Raw genomic sequence first — 25,284 nt, forward strand, 5'->3', positions numbered from 1 at the left:
ACTAGTTAACCCTTGCTAAACTACAGCTACTTATTCAAAATGGCAAAATATGGTGTGTGTGCCCACTTTGCCAGTGTATTTCATGCCCAAAACAGCGTTGGGCCAAGCAAAATACAACTGCGTCATATGTAAGTGACCACCCTCTGTTGATTTCAGGTGTCAGATTTGTGGCCCAAGACTGGTTAACCCTTGAAAAACTACAGCTACTTATTCAAAATGGTAAAATATGGTGTGTGTGCCCACTTTGCCAGTGTATTTCATGCCCAAAACAGCGTTGGGCCAAGCAAAATACAACTGCGTCATATGTAAGTGACCACCCTCTGTTGTTTTTGGGGGTCAAATTTGTGGCCCAAGACTAGTTAACCCTTGCTAAACTACAGCTACTTATTCAAAATGGCAAAATATGGTGTGTGCCCACTTTGCCAGTATATTTCATGCTCAAAACAGCGTTGGGCCAGGCAAAATACAACTGCGTCATATATAACTGACCACCCTCTGTTGATTTCAGGTGTCAGATTTGTGGCCCAAGACTGGTTAATCCTTGCAAAACTACAGCTACTTATTCAAAATGGTAAAATATGGTGTGTGTGCCCACTTTGCCAGTGTATTTCATGCCCAAAACAGCGTTGGGCCAAGCAAAATACAAGTGGGTCATATGTAAGTGACCACCCTCTGTTGATTTCAGGTGTCAAATTTGTGGCCCAAGACTGGTTAACCCTTGCAAAACTACAGCTACTTATTCAAAATGGTAAAATATGGTGTGTGTGCCCACTTTGCCAGTGTATTTCGTGGCCAAAACAGCGTTGGGCCAGGCAAAATACAACTGCGTCATATGTAAGTGACCACCCTCTGTTGTTTTTGGGGGTCAAATTTGTGGCCCAAGACTAGTTAACCCTTGCTAAACTACAGCTACTTATTCAAAATGGCAAAATATGGTGTGTGTGCCCGCTTTGCCAGTGTATTTCATGCCCAAAACAGCGTTGGGCCAAGCAAAATACAACTGCGTCATATGTAAGTGACCACCCTCTGTTGTTTTTGGGGGTCAAATTTGTGGCCCAAGACTAGTTAACCCTTGCTAAACTACAGCTACTTATTCAAAATGGCAAAATATGGTGTGTGTGCCCACTTTGCCAGTGTATTTCATGCCCAAAACAGCGTTGGGCCAAGCAAAATACAAGTGGGTCATATGTAACTGATCACCCTTTGTTGATTTCAGGTGTCAAATTTGTGGCCCAAGACTAGTTAACCCTTGCAAAACTACAGCTACTTATTGAAAATGGCAAAATATGGTGTGTGTGCCCACTTTGCCAGTGTATTTCATGCCCAAAACAGCGTTGGGCCAAGCAAAATACAACTGCGTCATATGTAAGTGACCACCCTCTGTTGTTTTTGGGGGTCAAATTTGTGGCCCAAGACTAGTTAACCCTTGCTAAACTACAGCTACTTATTCAAAATGGCAAAATATGGTGTGTGCCCACTTTGCCAGTATATTTCATGCTCAAAACAGCGTTGGGCCAGGCAAAATACAACTGCGTCATATATAAGTGACCACCCTCTGTTGTTTTTGGGGGTCAAATTTGTGGCCCAAGACTAGTTAACCCTTGCTAAACTACAGCTACTTATTCAAAATGGCAAAATATGGTGTGTGTGCCCACTTTGCCAGTATATTTCATGCCCAAAAGAGCGTTGGGCCAAGCAAAATACAACTGCGACACATGTAAGTGACCACCCTCTGTTGATTTCAGGTGTCAGATTTGTGGCCCAAGACTGGTTAACCCTTGCAAAACTACAGCTACTTATTCAAAATGGTAAAATATGGTGTGTGTGCCCACTTTGCCAGTGTATTTCATGCCCGAAACAGCGTTGGGCCAAACAAAATACAAGTGGGTGATATGTAAGTGACCACCCTCTGCTGATTTCAGGGGTCAAATTTGTGGCCCAAGACTAGTTAACCCTTGCAAAACTACAGCTGCTTATTCAAAATGGCAAAATATGGTGTGTGTGCCCACTTTGCCAGTGTATTGTATGCCCAAAACAGCGTTGGGCCAAGCAAAATACAAGTGGGTCATATGTAAGTGACCACCCTCTGTTGATTTCAGGGGTCAAATTTGTGGCCCAAGACTAGTTAACCCTTGCAAAACTACAGCTACTTATTCAAAATGGCAATTTATAAAATGGTGTCTGTGCCCACTTTGCCAGTGTATTTCATGCCCAAAACAGCGTTGGGCCAAGCAAAATACAAGTGGGTCATATGTAAGTGACCACCCTCTGTTGATTTCAGTTGTCAAATTTGTGGCCCAAGACTGGTTAACCCTTGCAAAACTACAGCTACTTATTCAAAATAGCAAATCATGGTGTGTGTGCCCACTTTGCCAGTGTATTTCATGCCCAAAACAGCGTTGAGCTAGGAAAAATACAAGTGGGTCACATGCAAGTGACCACCCTCTGTTGTTTTTGCGGGTCAAATGTGTGGCCCAAGACTGGTTAACCCTTGCAAAACTACAGCTACTTATTCAAAATGGTAAGATATGGTGTGTGTGCCCACTTTGCCAGTGTACTGTATTTCATGCCCAAAACAGCGTTGGGCCAAGCAAAATACAACTGCGTCATATGTAAGTGACCACCCTCTGTTGATTTCAGGTGTCAGATTTGTGGCCCAAGACTGGTTAACCCTTGCAAAACTACAGCTACTTATTCAAAATGGTAAAATATGGTGTGTGTGCCCACTTTGCCAGTGTATTTCATGCCCAAAACAGCGTTGGGCCAGGCAAAATACAACTGCGTCATATGTAAGTGACCACCCTCTGTTGTTTTTGGGGGTCAAATTTGTGGCCCAAGACTAGTTAACCCTTGCTAAACTACAGCTACTTATTCAAAATGGCAAAATATGGTGTGTGTGCCCATTTTGCCAGTGTATTTCATGCCCAAAACAGCGTTGGGCCAAGCAAAATACAACTGCGTCATATGTAAGTGACCACCCTCTGTTGATTTCAGGTGTCAGATTTGTGGCCCAAGACTGGTTAACCCTTGAAAAACTACAGCTACTTATTCAAAATGGTAAAATATGGTGTGTGTGCCCACTTTGCCAGTGTATTTCATGCCCAAAACAGCGTTGGGCCAAGCAAAATACAACTGCGTCATATGTAAGTGACCACCCTCTGTTGTTTTTGGGGGTCAAATTTGTGGCCCAAGACTAGTTAACCCTTGCTAAACTACAGCTACTTATTCAAAATGGCAAAATATGGTGTGTGCCCACTTTGCCAGTATATTTCATGCTCAAAACAGCGTTGGGCCAGGCAAAATACAACTGCGTCATATATAAGTGACCACCCTCTGTTGTTTTTGGGGGTCAAATTTGTGGCCCAAGACTAGTTAACCCTTGCTAAACTACAGCTACTTATTCAAAATGGCAAAATATGGTGTGTGTGCCCACTTTGCCAGTATATTTCATGCCCAAAAGAGCGTTGGGCCAAGCAAAATACAACTGCGACACATGTAAGTGACCACCCTCTGTTGATTTCAGGTGTCAGATTTGTGGCCCAAGACTGGTTAACCCTTGCAAAACTACAGCTACTTATTCAAAATGGTAAAATATGGTGTGTGTGCCCACTTTGCCAGTGTATTTCATGCCCGAAACAGCGTTGGGCCAAACAAAATACAAGTGGGTGATATGTAAGTGACCACCCTCTGCTGATTTCAGGGGTCAAATTTGTGGCCCAAGACTAGTTAACCCTTGCAAAACTACAGCTGCTTATTCAAAATGGCAAAATATGGTGTGTGTGCCCACTTTGCCAGTGTATTGTATGCCCAAAACAGCGTTGGGCCAAGCAAAATACAAGTGGGTCATATGTAAGTGACCACCCTCTGTTGATTTCAGGGGTCAAATTTGTGGCCCAAGACTAGTTAACCCTTGCAAAACTACAGCTACTTATTCAAAATGGCAATTTATAAAATGGTGTCTGTGCCCACTTTGCCAGTGTATTTCATGCCCAAAACAGCGTTGGGCCAAGCAAAATACAAGTGGGTCATATGTAAGTGACCACCCTCTGTTGATTTCAGTTGTCAAATTTGTGGCCCAAGACTGGTTAACCCTTGCAAAACTACAGCTACTTATTCAAAATAGCAAATCATGGTGTGTGTGCCCACTTTGCCAGTGTATTTCATGCCCAAAACAGCGTTGAGCCAGGAAAAATACAAGTGGGTCACATGCAAGTGACCACCCTCTGTTGTTTTTGCGGGTCAAATGTGTGGCCCAAGACTGGTTAACCCTTGCAAAACTACAGCTACTTATTCAAAATGGTAAGATATGGTGTGTGTGCCCACTTTGCCAGTGTACTGTATTTCATGCCCAAAACAGCGTTGGGCCAAGCAAAATACAACTGCGTCATATGTAAGTGACCACCCTCTGTTGATTTCAGGTGTCAGATTTGTGGCCCAAGACTGGTTAACCCTTGCAAAACTACAGCTACTTATTCAAAATGGTAAAATATGGTGTGTGTGCCCACTTTGCCAGTGTATTTCATGCCCAAAACAGCGTTGGGCCAGGCAAAATACAACTGCGTCATATGTAAGTGACCACCCTCTGTTGTTTTTGGGGGTCAAATTTGTGGCCCAAGACTAGTTAACCCTTGCTAAACTACAGCTACTTATTCAAAATGGCAAAATATGGTGTGTGTGCCCATTTTGCCAGTGTATTTCATGCCCAAAACAGCGTTGGGCCAAGCAAAATACAACTGCGTCATATGTAAGTGACCACCCTCTGTTGATTTCAGGTGTCAGATTTGTGGCCCAAGACTGGTTAACCCTTGAAAAACTACAGCTACTTATTCAAAATGGTAAAATATGGTGTGTGTGCCCACTTTGCCAGTGTATTTCATGCCCAAAACAGCGTTGGGCCAAGCAAAATACAACTGCGTCATATGTAAGTGACCACCCTCTGTTGTTTTTGGGGGTCAAATTTGTGGCCCAAGACTAGTTAACCCTTGCAAAACTACAGCTACTTATTCAAAATGGCAAAATATGGTGTGTGTGCCCACTTTGCCAGTGTATTTCATGCCCAAAACAGTGTTGGGCCAGGCAAAATACAAGTGGGTCACATGCAAGGGACCCTACTCTGTTGATTTCAGGTGTCAAATTTGTGACAGAAGACTCATTAACCCTTGCGAAACTGAATGATCTGAATAAGAAGCTGGAGTTCGAATAAGAAGTGAATAAGAAGCTGGAGCTTGAATAAGAAGTGAATAAGAAGCTGGCCGAATAAGAAGCTAACTAAACATCTTAGTGATATTTGGTGGACCCCTTTCTTTGAAAGTAAAGCATTCATAATCATAACCAGAAATAACGACACTGAGACTTGAATTTGGCAGAAAATTGCTAGCTATTTATTTGTCCCTAACCATTAGGAAACCTGTAATAAAAAGAGATTAATTTAATATGCCGCTCCATCTGGCATATGGTGGCGGCCCAAAAGAACGGCTCCTTAATCTAAATTAACTTAAATAACTCAATCCTATAAATTTACTAAAAGCTTACCATAAACCGGTAATAGGTGACAACTCAACCCCCACAGTGGCTACCCACCGCTCCTGGGTGCCCTGCCGCTGCCTTCCCGGATGGGTGGTCAAGCGGCCATAAGTCGATGGAGGTGAGTGCACCTAAACCACAACAAACTGTAAAACACTACAGTTTTCTCTACCATACGAAACTGCCGTTCTTTTCCGCCAATAAATAGCCAACGAAAACAGCCAACAACTTAGAGCCAAAGCACCACGTGCCACAATCTCCAACTACCAGGGCGGGAGGGAGGGAAACCAAATCACCAAGAGACGTAAAATGGCCTCGCCTTCCCTATATATATCAAGCCCTCCCCTTAAAGGCTGTACTTTCCTAACAGCTAGGTCCACCCCTCCCCAGATGTTTAACTCTTTTCTCTCCTATGCAGTCAATACTCTCTTCTTCAGCCTCGTGTAACATCCCACTTCCTGCAGCTTCCGTGTCAGCGAGTCCCTTATCTGGGTGTAGACAGCCTGAGAGAGGTGTCAGTCAGAGAGATTTACTGACAGGTTTAATAGAGCTTCAGGAGATTAGCTGCCAGCCAAGCCCAGGGCAATCTGGGTGGGTGATGAGTCCAGGTGGTAATTAATTTCAGAACCGCCCTGCAAATAGGAAATCTCAAAACCAGACCGGTGACATTCCCAGTGCACGCTAGCATAAGAATATCTTCATAGACCATAATTATAATCAGCCCTGCGAGGTGATCGTGGCGAAGTGAAACGTTTTCCTGCAGTGGCTTTTGGGACCTAAAATGTATATATCCGTTTGTGACTTTGCAGCGCGGCTTTCCGCATGGCGTCAGCGGGGACACGGCGTGCCAGGACCTTCCCGTTCCCCCGTTTGTACATTCTAGCTTGCTGAAAAGAATATTGCATTTGTTAATAAGTGCTTGGAAACGTACCACACAGGAAGCAGACTGTGAAACCAAAAACTTGTCTACGCTGCTGTACAGCGGCCCCCCTTCCCCTCGCACCAATATAAATATTATTATGCATACTTGTGGTTTGGGGCGGCTGCAGGTTACGTTGCATATTTTTTACCCTCTTTAGAGAAAACGTTCTAATTACTTTCTCCAGATTAGATGAAATAGTTTTTGTCTTTCTTTTTTTTTTCTTCTACCCCCATATGTAAGATTTAGGCATTGATTGGACACAGATTGCTGGAGATGTCTGGGTGGTAAGGCATTTCACAATTTATTGGCCAGTTTTGTAAGACATCAGTAGATCCTGAGAACGGCTGCCAAAAGATTTCATTGTTCTGGTATTTGGTGAAGTGCTATTATAGTGTTGGCGTTGCAGAAAGGGTGCACATTACAAATGCTTCTAAAATGTCTATTTTTGGGTGACGCAGAGAATTTTTCACTGTGGCGGACGGGGAACCTATAGGGCGCTTTTTCTGCTCCGTTAGGCGTATGGAATAATCTTCCGTCTCTGGAGCATAGTGACTTACCCAAGGTGAAGAGGATTCTGGGATCCAACATGTTTTTGCATCCGTTGTTTATTCGCTTATGGATATTCGTTAAATTATGTTTTTAATTAAAATGGCTCTTACCCACTGAGTCTGCCAACGATTGGGATGGTTTCTGCCCCCACCCGCCTCATTAAAGAGGTGCATGCAGGAGGGTAGTCCAGTTTACCACTATAGCTGGATTTGTGCATCAATATCCAACAGTTGTGAATACTTTTTGGATTATTTGTAGAAGTGCATGTTTGTGGGGGTGTGGTATGGAAGGTAGATAGTAACTAGGTCGACCACTGTTGGTCGACAGCAACTAGGTCGACAGGGTCTTTAGGTCGACAGGGTCTAGGTCGACAGGTCAAAAGGTCGACATGCATTTTTTAATGTTTTTTTGGTGTCGTTTTCTTCGTAGAGTGACCGGGAACCCCAATTAGTGCACCGTGTCCCCTCACATTTTCGCTCGGCACAGATTACCATTCCAATCGTAGTCCACATGGATCGTTAAGTATGAAAAGGTTAAAAAAAAGAAAAAAATTGTAAAAAAAAACTCATGTCGACCTAGAGACCCTGTCGACCTAGAGACCCTGTCGACCTAGAGACCCTGTCGACCCTGAAACCCTGTCGACCCTGAAACCCTGTCGACCAATAGTGGACGACCTAGATAGTGTCAACCTAGTTACTGTCGACCTAGAGACCTGATCCAGTTTGTGGTTACTTTGAAATACATATATAAGTTTCATTACCATGAGCTAAGATGGTGGTAATAGCCCTCTTCGGACACATCCGTATACGCAGGGCCAATTGCCCTTCTGGAATTCAAAGCGCCCAATCCTGTGTTTCAGCCATGAAATTATTGTAGACTGCCGTATTGCGGCGCCCCGTGCAAAGTTCACAACCGCTGCAGGAGCGCACAGACCAGGCAAAAGTGTTGCACAGATGTTTGTGTATCACTATCACGTCTATATACTACTGAGTTCAGACCTGGATTTCTGAATGCGCAGACATTGGGCCTGATTCATTCCCGATCGCTGCTGTGCGTTTTCGTACAGCGGGCGATCAGGTCCTTACTGCGCATGCGTATGTACCGCAATGCGCACGCACGTCGGACAACAACAAAGGGCATCGCCGGTCAGCGTCAGGATGGTGCGAAAAATCCGATCGCACAGAGGAGGCGTTTGTGGTTGGTTTACAGGGAGAGTCCGCAAAAACACAGGCGTGCCCAAGCGTTTTCAAGGAGGGTGTGTGACGTCGGCTCCGGCCCTGATCAGCCTTTTCTCATCGCACTGGAGGAGTAAGTCCTGGGCTGCGCACACACTGCACAAAGTGGATTTTTTCGGCTCGGCGTACACATGGGATCGCACACTTGCACTGCGAATTTACACTCCCCCTGGAGGCGGCGACTATCTGATCGCAGGACAGCAAAGTTAGCAGCCCAGCGATCAGATCTGAATTACCCCCATTGTACGGCACCTGTGCGAGCGTCGGTTACCAGAGAAGGATCCTTTTGGTTCCTGGCGCCAGACACAAATGGAACTAGCTGTTGGGAGATAGGCTGCAAAAAGCGAAGCTGGGTGCATCTTGCAATTTCGCAGTCCCCATAGAAATCTATGGGGGCAGATTTTGCAATCGAAAAAAATCCCTCTTCACGCATAAAGGGGAAATTTAATCTGTGCAGAAACCATTTTGGGGGGGATTTTACAGCACAATATGCTTAATACATCTGACCTAACTCATTGATTTGCAGAAGTGTTTTCTTTACAGAGTATGATTCTTCTTAGCGAGTCCCAGTAGCTGGTGTTGGGCATACAGAGTGGATTCCGTGTGTACCGGTTCCCCCTCGTAGGCTGTAGTGTTGGCCTCAGCAAGGGCAGTCATAGACTAGAGTGGTGTCAGGAGCAGGGCAGCCAGCTACGGGTGGACAGAAGCTCTCGGGAAGGCCTAGGCTGGGAGATGTGATACGTTTTATGGTTTGGACCAGTAGGACGGCTGTCTGGCAGCCGCTGAAAGGACATATTTGAGGTCCGTGTTGGAACCTGAGTTCTGCATTTCACAGAATTGGCTGCTCTGACAGTAAGTGTGACGACCTGGCCGGGTTTGTTCTGCCAAACGATTTGCTGAAAATGTAATGTCATGTCGCCTAGTTAAAGAACCACAAATCCAAAACTTGTTTTCTATTAAAGAGCTGCTAATAACACTCAGAACATAGATAAAGTTACTTATACAATATAACCTAATTGTACCTTTTCCAAAGTAACTCTTATAATGTCTCAGCTTGTCCTACGAGTACTGCGGCTGGTTGGAGGAAGCAGAACATATAATAAAGGGTCTTTAGTAACAAATTACATGATACCTGCCCAAGATATTGCAGGGAGAGGACCCCTCCCACTGCGCCAGTCATGCCAGGAGAGGCCCTTTTTAAGGGATTTGTGTGTTCTGATTAATTTCAAACATGGGATAATTTTTATTTACATTTCTACTGGTAGTGTATGTGGATGGCGGTCATTAGGTCGACATGGAAAAAAGTCGACACACGTTTTTCCCAATATTTTTCATTGTTTGACCTTTTTCATACTTAACAATCCACGGGGACTACAATTTGGAACGGTAAGCAAAGCGAGCCATGCGAGGGTTGACGGTGCACTAATTGGGGTTCCCCGTCTCTTTACGAACAAAACACCAAAAAATGACAAAAAACTCAGGTCGACCTTTTTCCATGTCGACCTAGTGGTCATGTCAACCTAATGCATGTCGACCAAACGTGGTCGACACAATGTATGTCGACCTAATGAACCACACCCAGTGTATGCATGGATTGCAAGGTTAGACGATGTGTAGCACTACGGCTGCTGCGGAACTTCACATACCAGCATGCCCTGCCACCGTTTTAGCATGCCCTAGCAGCAAAACTCTGGCAGGGCATGCTGGAATGTGTGGTTCCACAATAGCTGGAATGCTACACATTGCCTACCCCTAATATACTTTGAATGCACTGAACTAAACGATGACCTATAATAACGAGCACTAAGGTTCTAGATAGAATCTACAGCAAGGCAAGACGTTCCTTAGTCATTTATCACTGTAGCTGCATGAGATATAAAGGAGCAGTGAGACTGTGAAAATCTATATTGTGTATTTGCCAGCCAAGGGCACCCGTGCTGCAGGTACCTGCCCCCCCATTCTGCATTTTCGGAACTCCTGCCATTAAAACCCTATTGCTGAATTGCACTTGTGATGTCTGATAGTCTGCTAGGGGCTGTCTTAGGTGGTCATTCCGAGTTGATCGCTAGCTGCATTTGTTCGCAGCGATCAGGCTAAAAAAACGGCAGTTCTACACATGCGTATGTGGCGCAATGCGCACGCGCGTCGTACGACCACAACGAACGATGTAGTTTTGCACAGGGTCTAGCGAAGAATTTCAGTCGCACTGGTGACCACAGAGTGATTGACATGAAGTGGGCGTTTCTGGGTGTCAACTGACCGTTTTCAGGGAGTGTTCGGAAAAACACAGGCGTGCCAGGAAAAACGCAGGCGTGGCTGGGCGAACGCTGGGCGGGTTTGTGACGTCAAAACAGGAACTGAACAGTCTGTAGTGATCGCAAATGCTGAGTAGGTTTTGAGCTACTCTGAAACTGCACAAAAAACTTTGTAGCCGCTCTGCGATACAACCGTTCGCACTTCTACTAAGCTAAAATACACTCCCAGTGGGCGGCGGCATAGCGTTTGCACGGCTGCTAAAAACTGCTAGCGAGCTTTCAACTCGGAATGACCCCCTTAGTTTTATGTGTCACATTTATGTGCAGTATGCGAGTGGTTTTATTACACTGAGATTTCTGCACATTAAAATGCTATTTTTTGCATGGGTTTTAATCTGCTTAGAAATGGGTGAATTTGCTGCAATATAAACGTGACATTAGGAAGTGTCATCATGGCTGTATTCAGCATTCCTGCAGCTTAGTAAGACCCCCCGTTTAATAATCTCAGTCCATGTCCTCTAAGCTATTGGTGTCTGCAGTTCCCAGACCTGGCTATACTACAGTGGTGACTGGAGGATAATGATTTTCCCAAGGTATTTCCCAGTAAGTTCATAGTATGTGAACAATTTCTCACAGTAAACAATAAGGGGTATTGGGACTGAGATGAGAACGTAGCCGCTGGTTGACCTAATAACCGCGGACTCTACGTATTTACATTTATTATATACTAATTTTGGTCTCTCTTACGTGTTCCAGCCGACAAGCTCCCAGTCCCAATAGATTATATATTTTTGACCTAGTAAATCTCTTTTTTATCACTAGATGATAATTTAAGTCATTTGTGGTTTAGTATCCACGTTTCAGCTCATAACATCTAGGTTTAGTGTGGGAATTGGGTTACTGTTTGTAATAAATGCAATCTTTTGTTGGCAGGGTATAAGCCGTGGCGTTGTATGCTTTTGCTTTGCTGTGGTTTTAGTGGCTGAGATGAATATCCTGCAACAAAAGCTACGATTAACCTTCTGTATGGCCCAGCGTAATTACTGCTTTCGGCTCCCTGTATCTCTTCACTTGTCCCTAAATTATAGGTTGTAGACTTATTATTTGTGTTTTTTAATCTGTTTTAACTATTATTGTAATGTAGTGTTCCAACTCATTTTACAGGGCAGACTATATATTGTATATAAATATACCCTGAAGTGTAGACGTTGCAGCGCCTATTGTTGTCTAGGGTTATCCGGTTTCATATCCGCTGACTAATGACAATATCTCGGTCTTGCAAGGTTATCATCTGCGTCCACTTCCAGGGTTTACGTGGAATGCAGTCTAAGGGGGGAATTCAAATGTTTGAAAAGTCGGTTGGGTGTCTGTTTTTTCCTGTCTATGAGATAGGAAAAAACAGACACCCAACTGACTTTTCAAACAATTGAATCTCCCCCTAAGTGTCTGATTCGAAATGTTGTTTTCTTAGACGGGTTCTTACACAATAATAAAAAAGAGGGTGATTTTTTTAATTTATTTTTTTCTGGTTGCGTTAACCAAATAGCGCAGGAAGCTTGATTTGCTGTTATCATAAAGATTGTGTTAAAATGAACTTGTTCCCAACACTTAAATATGTGAAGAGGACGAGTTTGCAGCGACCAATTATTGCTACTGTATAAAACCGCCGTTCAAAACCGTAGGACTGAATTACATGTGAGCCTTTAAATATTGCATGAAATACTGTTTGTATGCAAACACAAATATGTTCAGTGTAAAGGTTCGGACCGTTGTGTTGCAGCTATACAAAACACAACATGCCACGTTTTTGTATCCAGCGCATATTAGTGAATGTGGTGTTGCGGCGTGCAAGAGCTAATTTATAGCTATATACTTAGAGTCCCGGTAATTTCTGGTTACGATACTGATGCCATTTATTGGCTGTTGCATTGTGGAAATTATCGTACATAAAAGTCCTACCATTGGCATGTAATACCTATATGCACGCGTTTCGCATCACGCATTTCGCTTGTGTTGATTAGGCATGGTGAAGGGTTTGGGCCTCGGGGGTTGCCTGGGAGGGACTATACATTTGGATGTATGTCATCTTCTCTTACCATACAGGTTTGCATTAATTAGCGAGAATGTGAATAACCGCAAACATTATGAAATTATATTTTTTATTACAATAATTATTATGCAGCGGTTATTATGGTGTAATATAATGGCAGAGAAAGGGCTCGGAGTCTCATGTATGACAATGCTGTTTTTATTCCGGCAGAGAAAAGAAGACGTCTACTTTGTAGTACTTAGTAAAGAGGAGGGGGCCGGTCTGGGCTTCAGCGTTGCCGGAGGCGTTGACCTGGAGCAGAAGTCGGTCACAGTAAGTGATTTTCACGTGTTTAACTCTAACTGTAAATGTAAAGTGTCAGCATTTTTAACACAGGCAGTAATAAGATGAAGTGTAGGGATTTATAATGTACATTATTATATAGAACTGTAACTATAGATAGCAAGATAAAGAGAGGTTCAAGTGGTGGCACACGGGATCAGTGAGAGGTGAGAGCCCCATTGTTTCCCACACTTACTGGGGTTTACCTGTGTCTTGCCGTGTCCACCAGTGGCAGAGCGGGTGTAGTATGGTATGCCGGCGGCCGGGATCCCGGCGACCAGCATACCGGCTCCGGGAGCCCGACTGCCGGCATAGCGTAAATGAACCCCTTGCGGGCACGGTGGCGCGCTACGCTATTTATTCTCCCTCCACGGGGGTCGTGGACCTCCACGAGGGAGAATGTGTCGGTATGCCGGGTGTCGGGATTCCGGCGCCGGTATACTGTGCACTGGGATCCCGACATTCGGCAACGTGAAGACCACCCGGCAGAGACAGCCCTAACCAATATGATGCCCTAGGCAAGATTTTGGCTGGTGCCTCCTAGCACCACCACTAGTTCCGCCTCTGATCATGCACCCCTTTCTCAGCACCATCACCCCATAGTCATAGCAGTCCTCATTTTGGCTCATATCCCCTATATTTTAAATAGGAACAGTGCGCACATTCGGTGCACAGCCCAAAAAGTGGTGTGTTCTTGCTGGGAAGGGGCATGGCCACACAATAGTACACCCAATTCAAATTACACCACACAGTAGTGCAACTTTATTCACATTTTATCATGCAATAGTGTCCCTTATTCACGTTACATCACACAGTAGTAACACTTTACCTTATAAACATTACTCCTCACAGTAGTACCCCTTATTCACATTACATCACACTGAATTGCTCCTTATTCACATTACACCACACCATATTGCTCTTTATTCACATTACACCACACCATATTGCTCTTTATTCACATTAGCCCACATAATAGTGCCCTTTCTATACGTTACGCCACACAGTAGAGCACCTTATACACATAATGCCACACATTAGTAATGCCTTTATACACATAATACCACACAGTAATGCCCTTTACACATGACTCACATTATTAATGTCCTCATAAACATAATGTGCCTTACACATTATGCCAACCTTTATTAATGCCCTTATACACATAATGTCCCTTACACATATGCCGCACATTATTAATGCCCTTATACACATAATGACACACATAATGTCCCTTACACATATGCCACACATTATTAGTGCACTTATACACATAATGACACACATAGTGACCCTTCCATATTTGCCGCACATTATTAATGCATTTATATACATGACACACATAATGCCCCTTACACATATGCCGAACACTACTGCACAACCAACCCACCCGCACACAGCACTTACATGGCCGTTAACACTGTGACCTCTGCCTCTGCTTGGATACAGATGTGTCCTCATACATATTGCCTCAATACTCCATGCAGTAGGAGATGCCTGGCGTGAGTCAGCTGGCTGCTCTGCTAACGTCGGGCGCCTTTTTTAACTAAAAAAAGCAAAAACATCTTATTTGCGTTACTATGTGGCTAGGATGCACGAGCAGCTTCTGCTGATTAAAATGATATGCGGCATGCTTATATTCTGTGTGCGACTGTGGCTGTATCTGCATACGAAATGCTACGTTAGTGATTTCCAGGAATACACTGTATAGTAGCATTTTGTATGCCGATACAGCCACAGTCACACATGGAATATACTGTAGGTATGCCGCATATTATTTTAATCAGCACAAGCTGCTTGTGCCCCTAGGCATACCAAATGCCCTATGCATTTGCCTTGTTTCCGTATGCCTAGGGCCGGCTCTGACCAGTGGTCACATGACTGCTTATTTATATCGCCATAGTATAATTGTTCAGGATTTTTTAAATTCCCCATCAAATTTCACTTAAGAGCCAGATGTACTAAGCCTTAATAAGGGATAAAGTGCAGAGTGATAAACTACCAGCCAATCAGCTCCTGTCATTTTTCAAACACAGCCTGTGACATGGCAGTCAGGAGCTGATTGGCTGGTGCTTTATCACTTTTCACTATATCACTGTTTAAGGCTTAGTAAATCTGGCCCTAAAAATCATTACAGGCTATGTATAACTGTGGGCTCCTACGTGAGCCACTGCACGCTGTTTTTGGCTTCTGTGGTGTTTTTTTTTTTTTTTTTTTGCATATGTAAAATATTATCCATTTTTCCAGGTGCACAGAGTATTCTCCCAAGCAGCTGCGTCGCGGGAGGCCATCATTGAGCGAGGCGACGGCATACTCTCCATCAACGGCTGCTCCCTGCGCGGTGCAGCCCACGGCGACGCTCTAGGGGCCCTGCACAGGGCCAAGCTGCACCGGGAATCTGTCATTGTGATCAGGAAGGAGCGGCCGTACAGACCAGACACGTCTGCCTCGGGAGGAAGACACGCCACATCTGGAAGGGATGTCACTATGGCAACACACCCAGGTAGGAGGTTAACCCCGGGACACATGGAAAATGAGAATTCTCGGGGTAGTGACATTTGTTTTGCATTATCACTGGGAGACTTCTCGCAGGCTGTGGAAAGTAATGAAATACATATTACCCATCCAGATCTCTCCACAAGTCATCAGGCTGATTCTCCTCTGGGTTCCGGCCTTGGGCTACCTCCGGCGATTCTCTGTTATATTTGCTGTGTAGAAATCTGTAGGCTTACACAGGATGAATATTATTGCAGACGGGCGTTATAGAATGGCCGCGGTCTGTAACGTCTCCTCTGATGCATGCACGGGGCATAAGGGTACATTTACTAAGCAGTGATAAGAGCGGATAAGTGAGCCAGTGGAGAAGTTGCCCATGGCAACCAATCAGCACTGAAGTAACATCTATAATTTGCATACTATAAAATGATACAGAGCTGCTGATTGGTTGATGGGGGAATTTCTCCACTGGCTCACTTCTCCGCTCTTATCACTGCTTAGTAAATGTACCCCACAGTCCTATAATAACGCAGTCATGTTCTGTTGTAGCAGCTACTGGGATAAGTACCTCAGCAGCGCATTTATAAATGTGGCTTCAGTCACCCATCTGTCGCCCCCTTCAGTCACATGTTCTGCCCACTGTATGATCATGCAAGTGGTGCTATAAGAGGTATAAACTCCTATCATGTGCATTAGTAACTCTGTATAACATTACTATTGTTGACTTCTAATATCCATATAACTTACAGTAGGCAGTCCATTATCTCATATATACATGCAGGACCTCACATGTAACCGGCGATCCCTTGTGGTATTACAGACATTACATTACAGAGATTGGTAAGGCCACACAGTCATTTTACACCATTATAGTTGAACCGTATCAGAACACAAAGACACCAGTACCCAGAGGAAACCCACACAAACACGGGGTAAACATACATATAGTACAGTGAGGCAGCAGTGTTAGCCACTGTGCAACCATGCCACTGCCATGGTGTTACGAATAATTGGTAGGAGGTTAATCCTCGTTTAGAACAAATCACTGTTCAATTGTAGGTTTAACTAACTTTGTCTGTGGAAATGAAAATTTGTGGTTCAATACATTAATCTATCACTAGCAATAATACATAATGTTATAATGGAGGCTGAATAGGGATTGTCCAAGACTTTACGTAAAGAGGCTGCATTTTCTCATCCCACCTCATCGCACCTAGAACTAAACATGTAGGTACCTTAGGGGGAGACTGCTGGAACGTGAAGAGATAAATGATATTGTCTGTTACTCTCCTTGGCTGTTATAATTGTGCCATGGAACGTGGTGAGACTTGACGTTTATTCTGAGCGCAGACTCCTCCCTGCTCTTATATACAACTATAGTAAGAGAGAACCTCACCCAGCACCGCTCACCTTGTTCAAGCAGAAGCATCAGGAGGAGTCTGATAGGGAGAGGGGCCACCGTCCCGGGACTTATTGAAGCCCTGCAGTATCAGCGCTCCTCTGTCAGTGACTAAGCATGGCCTCTCTTCTCCTGTTATATTACAAGTTTGTCATTTATTTACTTACATTACATTTAATTTTGGCTGTAAATGATCACATCTCCTACATTGTCCTATAGCAACTATGAACACTGTGTCTGTAGCTTAGCGGCAACACAGAAACGGGAGGGGGGGGGGGGGGCTGGCATGTCACTTTAGGGCAGGCTGCCCCCCAACTCCCTTTCTCTGCCCAGATAGACCCTTGCAGCATTAAGCACACCAATGTTCCGGCTGTTGGGGGACAGACAAGTTGACACATGTCAGGACTGCGGGACAATTCATTATTAGGTTCCACGCTAGGGGGAATGTCTGCTGTAACTGTCTATGGAAAGTCTTTGCCATGGTACCATGAACACGCTGTTGGAAACAAAGCACCTACCACTTCCGACAGGATATACTCACTGCAGTGCACATATTACTATTGCAGAACACAACTCCTAGCTGACTGGTTGCTATGGGAAACTTCTCCAGTTATTCTCTTATCGAAGGTTTGATAACCTCCCGTCTAAAGAGCATTCTTTCTTTACCCATGGATTGTATATGGCATAACTCCTATAAATGTACTACATTACAGTATAGGGATGTCCCTCTCTCACCGTAACTGGCTCAGGGAAGATTCCAGTATGTCGGGAAATGTTCCAAGGACTGTAGCGCTCATTTCCACACTTACACTAGTACATTAAGCCGTGGGATACTGTTAAGTCTTTGTACATTTTCCCGGAGTACAAACCTGTAAGGCCCCCTTCCATATCACTCAGGAATGCCTCCCCCTAATGTATATCCCCCTGACGATCCCCGGCGAGGGCCCGGCCTTTCTGCAAGACTTAGCTTAATGCCTTTTCTTGTTAGTCTTGGAATATAAGAAGGCCGGAGCTTGTAGAAAGTACAGGCCGCTTCCTCTCCTACTGTACATTAAAGCGCAATCACGGAACACGCCCTGGTGCGGCCGGAGCTCTGAAAACACAGCTAGAAGTCCCCTTTGTGCCGGGCGCTTGTCCTGGGATATTTACACAGGTTGAAGTGTTTAGTTGTGGGCTGGAATGTTCCCCAGATTATGCTGAGGAGGGTCCTTGTCTGGTGTTCAAAGCTCATGTAATGTCATTAGTTATACAGCGCTGTAAGACTGTAATTCCTCCGTCAGCGCTTGCTGCAGCTCAGGATCTCTATAAATCACAAGCCATGATAATGCCGACCTGGACAACCCATTAATAGGAAGTGGTAGTGTATTAAGCATAAGGACTCGTTGAAGTGGAAATTATGCCTGACAACTAAATGTAATTAGAAAGCAGAAGAAAAAATAGGATTTTAATACCTACCGGTAAATCCTCTTCTCCTAGTCCGTAGAGGATGCTGGGGACTCCAAAAGGACCATGGGGTATAGACTGTATCCGCAGGAGACATGGGCACGCGAAAAGACTTTGACTGGGTGTGAACTGGCTCCTCTCTCTATGCCCCTCCTCCAGACCTCAGTTATAGGAACTGTGCCCAGGGGAGACGGACATTTCGAGGAAAGGAATTTTTGTTAAACTAAGGCGAGAAACATACCAGCCCACACCACAAACACACCGTACAACTGGAATAGCAGGAATACCAGATAACAGTATGAACTAACAACAGCAACAAGCTGAACCCAACTGATACACAACCTTTGTGCAACCGAAAACAACAAGTAGCAATACAAACTGCAAGAAACAGTCCGCGCTGGGATGGGCGCCCAGCATCCTCTACGAACTAGGAGAAAAGGATTTACCGGTAGGTATTAAAATCCTGTTTTCTCTTACGTCCTAGAGGATGCTGGGGACTCCAAAAGGACCATGGGGTCTATACCAAAGCTCCAGACTGGGCGGGAGAGTGCCGACGACTCTGCAGCACCGATTGAGCAAGCATGAGGTCCTCCTCAGCCAGGGTATCAAACTTATAGAACTTAGCAAAAGTGTTTGAACCCGACCACGTAGTTGCTCGGCAAAGTTGAAGTGCCGAGACCTCTTGGGCAGCCGCCCAAGACGAGCCCACTTTCCTTGTGGAATGGGCCTTTACTGACTTCGGCAACGGCAAACCAGCCGAAGAATGAGCTTGTTGAATCGTATTACAGATCCAGCGTGCAATGGTCTGCTTGGAAGCAGGATTTCCAATCTTGTTGGAGGCATACAGGACAAACAGTGTTTCCGTTTTCCTGACAAGAGCCGTCCTGGCGACATAAATTTTCAAAGCTCTCACGACATCAAGAGATTTTGGGACTGCCACAGCCTCCGTAGCCACCGGTACCACAATAGGTTGATTTATGTGAAACGAAGAAACCACCTTCGGCAGAAATTGTTTGACGAGTCCTCAATTCCGCTCTATCCACATGAAAAATCAAATACGGGCTCTTGTGAGACAAAGCCGCCAATTCTGACACTCTTCTAGCAGAGGCCAAAGCCACAAGCATGACCACTTTCTAAGTGAGAAACTTAACTCAACCTTTCGCAAAGGTTCAAACCAGTGAGACATAAGAAACTGTAACACCACTTCAAGGTGCCACGGGTGGCACAAATGGAGGATGGAAATGCAGCACTCCCTTCACGAAAGTCTGAACCTCAGGAAGGACGGCCAATTCTTTTTGAAAGAAAATAGATAAAGCTGAAATTTGCACTTTGATGGAACCCAATTTCAGGCCTGCATCCACGCCTGCCTGGAAAAAATGGAGCAAACGACCCAAATGAAACTCCTCCGCAGGAGCCACTTTGGTTTCACACCACGACACATATTTTCACCAAATACGGTGATAATGTTTCGCCGTGACCTCCTTTCTAGCCTTACGGAGAGTGGGGATGACCTCCCCGGGAATACCTTTCTGAGCTAGGATCTGGCTTTCAACCTCCACGCCGTCAAACGCAGCCGCGGTAAGTCCGGAAACACGCATGGCACCTGCAGTAACAGGTCCTCTCGTAGAGGAAGGGGCCAAGGATCTTCTACTAGTAACTCCTGAAGATCCGGATACCAGGCCCTCCGTGGCCAATCGGGAACGACGAGTATTTCCTGAACCATTGTTCGCCTTATAATCTTCAACACTCTTGGAATGAGAGGAAGAGGAGGGAACACATACACCGACTGAAACACCCACGGAGTTACCAGGGCGTCCACTGCACTGGCTTGGGGGTACCTTGACCTGGAACAATACTTCGGAAACTTCTTGTTGAGGCGAGACGCCATCATGTCTATTTGAGGAATTCCCCAATTCGTTGTTACTTCTGCAAATACCTCTTGATGAAGAGCCCACTCTCCTGGATGGAGATCGTGTCTGCTGAGGAAGTCTGCTTCCCAGTTGTCCATGCCCGGAAGGAAGACTGCTGACAGAGCGCTCACGTGCTGTTCCGCCCAGCGGAGAACTCTTGTGGCCTCCACCATTGCCGCCCTGCTCCTTGTTCCGCCTTGGCGGTTTACGTACGCCACCGCTGTTATATTGTCCGACTGGATCAAGACAGGGAGACCCTGAAGAAGGTTCTTCGCCTGCAAGAGGCCGTTGTAAATGGCTCTTAACTCGAGGACATTTATGTGGAGACAAGATTTCTGGCTGGACCATTTTCCCTGGAAACTTCTCCCTTGTGTGACTGCACCCCAGCCTCGGAGACTTGCATCTGTGGTCAGCAGGACCCAGTCCTGGATTCTGAAACTGCGCCCCTTTAGGAGGTGAGAACCGTGCAGCCACCACAGGAGAGAAATCCTGGTCCTGGAAGATAGACTTATTTTCCGGTGCATGTGTAGGTGAGACCCGGACCATTTGTTCAGCAGATCGCACTGAAACACCCGGGCATGAAACCTGCCAAACGGAATGGCTTCGTAAGCCACAACCATCTTCCCTAGCACTCAAGTGCATTGATGAATCGACACTTTTGCCGGTCTCAGAAGTTCCTTGACAATGGTCTGGATTTCCAGAGCTTTGTCCGCCGGAAGAAACATTCTCTGTAGTTCCGTGTCTAGGATCATGCCCAAGAAGGGCAGCCGATTTGTCGGGATCAACTGAGACTTCGGCAAATTTAGAATCCAACCGTGATGTCGCAGAACAGACAGGGAGAGTTCCACATTTCTTAGCAACTTTTCCTTTGATCTCGCCTTTATCAGGAGATCGTCCAAGTACGGGATAATTGTGACCCCCTGCTTGCGAAGGAGTACCATCATTTCCGCCATTACCTTGGTAAAAACCCTCGGGGCCGTGGAAAGCCCAAACGGCAACATCTGAAATTGGTAATGACAATCCTGCACCGCAAATCTTAGGAAGGCCTGATGAGGAGGATATATCGGGACATGTAAGTAGGCATCCTTTATGTCGACTGACGCCATAAAATCCCCCCCTTCTGGGCTGGAGATCACAGCTTGAAAAGATTCCATCTTGAACTTGAAAGTTTTCAAGTATGGATTGAGGGATTTTAGGTTCAGAATCGGTCTGACCGAGCCGTCCGGCTTCGGCACTACAAAGAGGCTCGAATAGAACCCTTCCCCCTGTTGGGACTGGGGAACCGGTACGATGACCCTCTGTTGACACAGCTTTTGTATTGCAGCATTTACTACTTCCCTTTCTTGACCGACTTGAAAAAGCGGTGGGGGGGGGGGGCATCTCCTGAAACTCCAGTTTGTACCCTTGGGAGACTATGGCTAAGACCCAAGGATCTAGGGTCGATTGAACCCAGACCTGACTGAAGAATCGGAGACGGCCCCCCACCGGCACGGACTCCCGCAGGGGAGCCCCAACGTCATGCGGTGGACTTGGTAGAGGCGGGGGAGGACTTTTGGTCCTGGGTGCCAGGCACGGCAGGTGACCTCTTTCCCCTTCCTCTACCCTTTGAAGCGAGGAAGGACGAGCCCTTTCCTTTTTTGTATTTATTAGGCCGAAAGGACTGGATCTGATAATGGGGCGCCTTTTTCTGTTGTGTGGGAACATAAGGAAGAAAAGATGACTTACCCGCAGTAGCGGTAGACACCAGGTCAGCAAGGCCATTACCAAACAAGACACTACCTTTAAAAGGAAGAGCTTCCATAGCTTTCTTGGAGTCAGCATCAGCATTCCATTGATGAATCCACAGCGCCCTCCTGGCCGAGACCGCCATGGCATTGGCTCTTGATCCCAAGAGGCCAATATCCCTCGCCGCATCCTTTAGGTAATCTGCAGCGTCCTTGATATAACCAAGAGTCAAAAGAATGTTATCCTTATCAAGGGTATCCATATCAGAAGCTAAATTATCAGCCCACTTAGCAATAGCACTACTCACCCACGCCACAGCAGGTCTGAGTAATGCACCAGTAGTAACGAAAATGGCCTTCAATGTCGTCTCCTGCTTGCGATCCGCCGGATCCTTGAGGGCAGCCGTGTCAGGAGACGGAAGCACCACCTTTTTGGACAATCGGGATAGAGCCTTGTCCACGTTGGGTGACGACTCCCATTTCTCCCTGTCGTCAGAGGGGAAAGGATATGCCATAAGAATTCTCTTGGGAATCTGCCACCTTTTGTCAGGCGACTCCCAAGCCTTTTCACAAAGAGCGTTCAGTTCATGAGAGGGGGGAACCGACACCTCAGGCTTTTTTCCCTTATACAAACAAATCTGCTTATCTGGAACAGGGGGTTCTTCAGAAACATGCAAAACATCTTTAATAGCCACAATCATGTACTGAATACTCTTAACTACCTTTGGATGTAAAGTAGCCTCATTGAAATCGACACTGGAATCAGAGTCTGTGTCGGTATCAGTATCTGCCATCTGGGTAAATGAACGTTTATGTGACCCTGAGGGGGTCTGTACTTGAGACAAAGTGTCCTCTATGGATTTCCTCCATGTTTGTGTTTGAGAATCAGATTTATCCAGCCTCTTAGACAATAAAGCCACATTCGCATTCAGTGTACTCAACATATTCACCCAATCAGCAGTCGGCTGAGCAGACAGATTCATTCCCAAATCCTTTTCTGCGCCCCCAGTAACCTCCTCCGGGGAGGAACACTCAGCCTCAGACATGTCGACACGTAGTACCGACACACCCACACTCACACCGGCCAAATAAAGGGGACAGACCCACAGGGAAGCCTGTAGAGAGAACACAGAGGGAGTATGTCAGCTCACACCCCAGCGCCCATATACTACAAACAAATAATATATGGTGTTTGCGCTGTAATAAACATATAAAGCGCCAAATTCTATGTACAGACACCAGTGCAATACAAAGTAATCAGGTACCAATTGGTTCATTTATAGGGGGGTTAGATGCAGGAGATGGGGTTGCTTAGGGCCCTGGGTACCTGTTCTGTCACCTTCCCTAAATGCCTGGGTCACTGGGTGAGTGGTGAAACGCGCCTAGATATCAGCACATTTCCTATGACAACTTTGTTTTTCTACGTTCCACTCTGCGGCCATAACTAATCCTGTAGAAATATAGAGAAACATGTTGGGGGAAAATGTGCGGAGTCTCTGGGCCTCTGCAGGCAGGACGCCCGCTACACGGCTGAAAGCTCTGCATGTGTTACAGTGCTGGGGAGAGCTCCAATCAGGATACAGCATTAGAGAGGCTTCAGGGATGTATTATAGCAGATACCTAGGTGATAGGAGCCAACGCGGTTTCTGAAAGACTGGTTGTGCTGGATTTTTCTCATTCAGCTTCTGTGAGGAAGGAGACTGCAAACCGGATCCTAATAATGCAACTGAGGTGATACATTTACATAACGTGACCGGTTTGGCAGTGGGTCAGTAATGGTGTGGGGTGGCATTTCTTTGGGGGGGCCGCACAGCCCTCCATGTGCTCGCCAGAGGTAGCCTGACTGCCATTAGGTACCGAGATGAGATCCTCAGACCCCTTGTGAGACCATATGCTGGTGCGGTTGGCCCTGGGTTCCTCCTAAAGCAAGACAATGCTAGACCTCATGTGGCTGGAGTGTGTCAGCAGTTCCTACAAGACGAAGGCATTGATGCTATGGACTGGCCCGCCCGTTCCCCAGACCTGAATCCAATTGAGCACATCTGGGACATCATGTCTCGCTCCATCCACCAACGCCACGTTGCACCACAGACTGTCCAGGAGTTGGCGGATGCTTTAGTCCAGGTCTGGGAGGAGATCCCTCAGGATACCATCCGCCACCTCATCAGGAGCATGCCCAGGCGTTGTAGGGTGGTCATACAGGCACGTGGAGGCCACACACACACTACTGAGCCTCATTTTGACTTGTTTTAAGGACATTACATCAAAGTTGGATCAGCATGTAGTGTGTTTTTCCACTTTAATTTTGAGTGTGACTCCAAATCCAGACCTCCATGCGCTAATAAATTTGATTTCCATTGATAATTTTTGTGTGATTTTGTTGTCAGCACACTCAACTATGTAAAGAACAAAGTATTTAATAAGAATATTCATTAATTCAGATCTAGGATGTGTTATTTTAGTGTTCCCTTTATTTTTTTGCGCAGTGTATTATCTTCCCGCGGTCAGACTGACATTTGTGCTTCAAGCCTTTTTTTGGACCGCAGCGAATCCTGTCACTATAATATATGCTTCTCTAGATGTAATCACGTCTCCTAAAATTATACTGTATTTATGTCGTATCCCAGAGCATTTGTCGCTATGAAGGAAGACTGGTGTAGTTTTGTGTTGGGAACAACAGACCGGAGAGTGACGAATACATGCAAGACCTGTACCTCTATCCAACGGACAAGCCTGGGGGACGGGTGTTACATTGGGGGGGGCGGGGGGGGGGGGGCTGACGTTGTGTATTCAGGCACTGCAAGCTTTACATCCATTGCGCGAAAAGCAAATTCTAGATCGTAGCGCCAAATTCTACAGACTAGAATCAGGGCGGGGTCTACGGAGCTGGAGCTAAACAGAATTAGGGGGTATATAGCACTCCCACATACACCAGTAAATTTACATCGGGAGGGTTGATGAGGAAGACCTCGTTTTGGATTGGCCTGGTCAGAGTCTTGGCCTAACCCCATTTGTGCAAGTCACCCCCAGGCATGGGGACATAAACTGATGTCACTGATGCTTATGAAGACGTCACCGCTGTCTAAAGCTAAGAGGGTCACTTAATCTTAACAGTCGGTAGTTGTTGATCAAATTTAAAATTGAAAAATGTCATCTTTTTGTTACTACAGTAGTTTAATGTTTCTCTCCGGATAGGACAGAGGTGGCGATCAGGTCACGTTTGAAATCATATTTATACAGTATTAACAGATCATTTTAAAGGAGTCGCTGAAGTTTTCCCTGCACTGTAATGGGCTGCATTGCCGTCATGTTACCGTGTTTCATGCCTCCTGCTGTGGGTCCAGTTTAATTCTGTGTCTCAGCGTATAATACAGACACTCTGTGCGAGCTGAGTAATTAGTAACAGTATCGGCTTAGTACGGTGCACCCATATAATTACAGCCTGCCATACACAGGG

General features: G+C 45.7%; 1 protein-coding gene across 5 annotated transcripts in view; it reads left to right on the plus strand.

The window, feature by feature from the left end:
• PDZD2 (PDZ domain containing 2) overlaps window positions 1-25,284 on the plus strand; it is a 559,801-nt gene that overhangs the window by 529,288 nt on the left and 5,229 nt on the right. For all 5 annotated transcript variants that reach the window (XM_063959280.1, XM_063959260.1, XM_063959270.1 and 2 more), the window contains 2 exons: window positions 12,745-12,846; window positions 15,103-15,358. In XM_063959280.1, the coding sequence (XP_063815350.1) occupies window positions 12,745-12,846; window positions 15,103-15,358 (358 nt within the window). The remainder of the gene's footprint in view (window positions 1-12,744; window positions 12,847-15,102; window positions 15,359-25,284) is intronic.

This window comes from Pseudophryne corroboree, chromosome 1 (genome assembly GCF_028390025.1).
Source record: "Pseudophryne corroboree isolate aPseCor3 chromosome 1, aPseCor3.hap2, whole genome shotgun sequence".
NCBI classification, from domain to species: Eukaryota; Metazoa; Chordata; class Amphibia; order Anura; family Myobatrachidae; genus Pseudophryne; species Pseudophryne corroboree.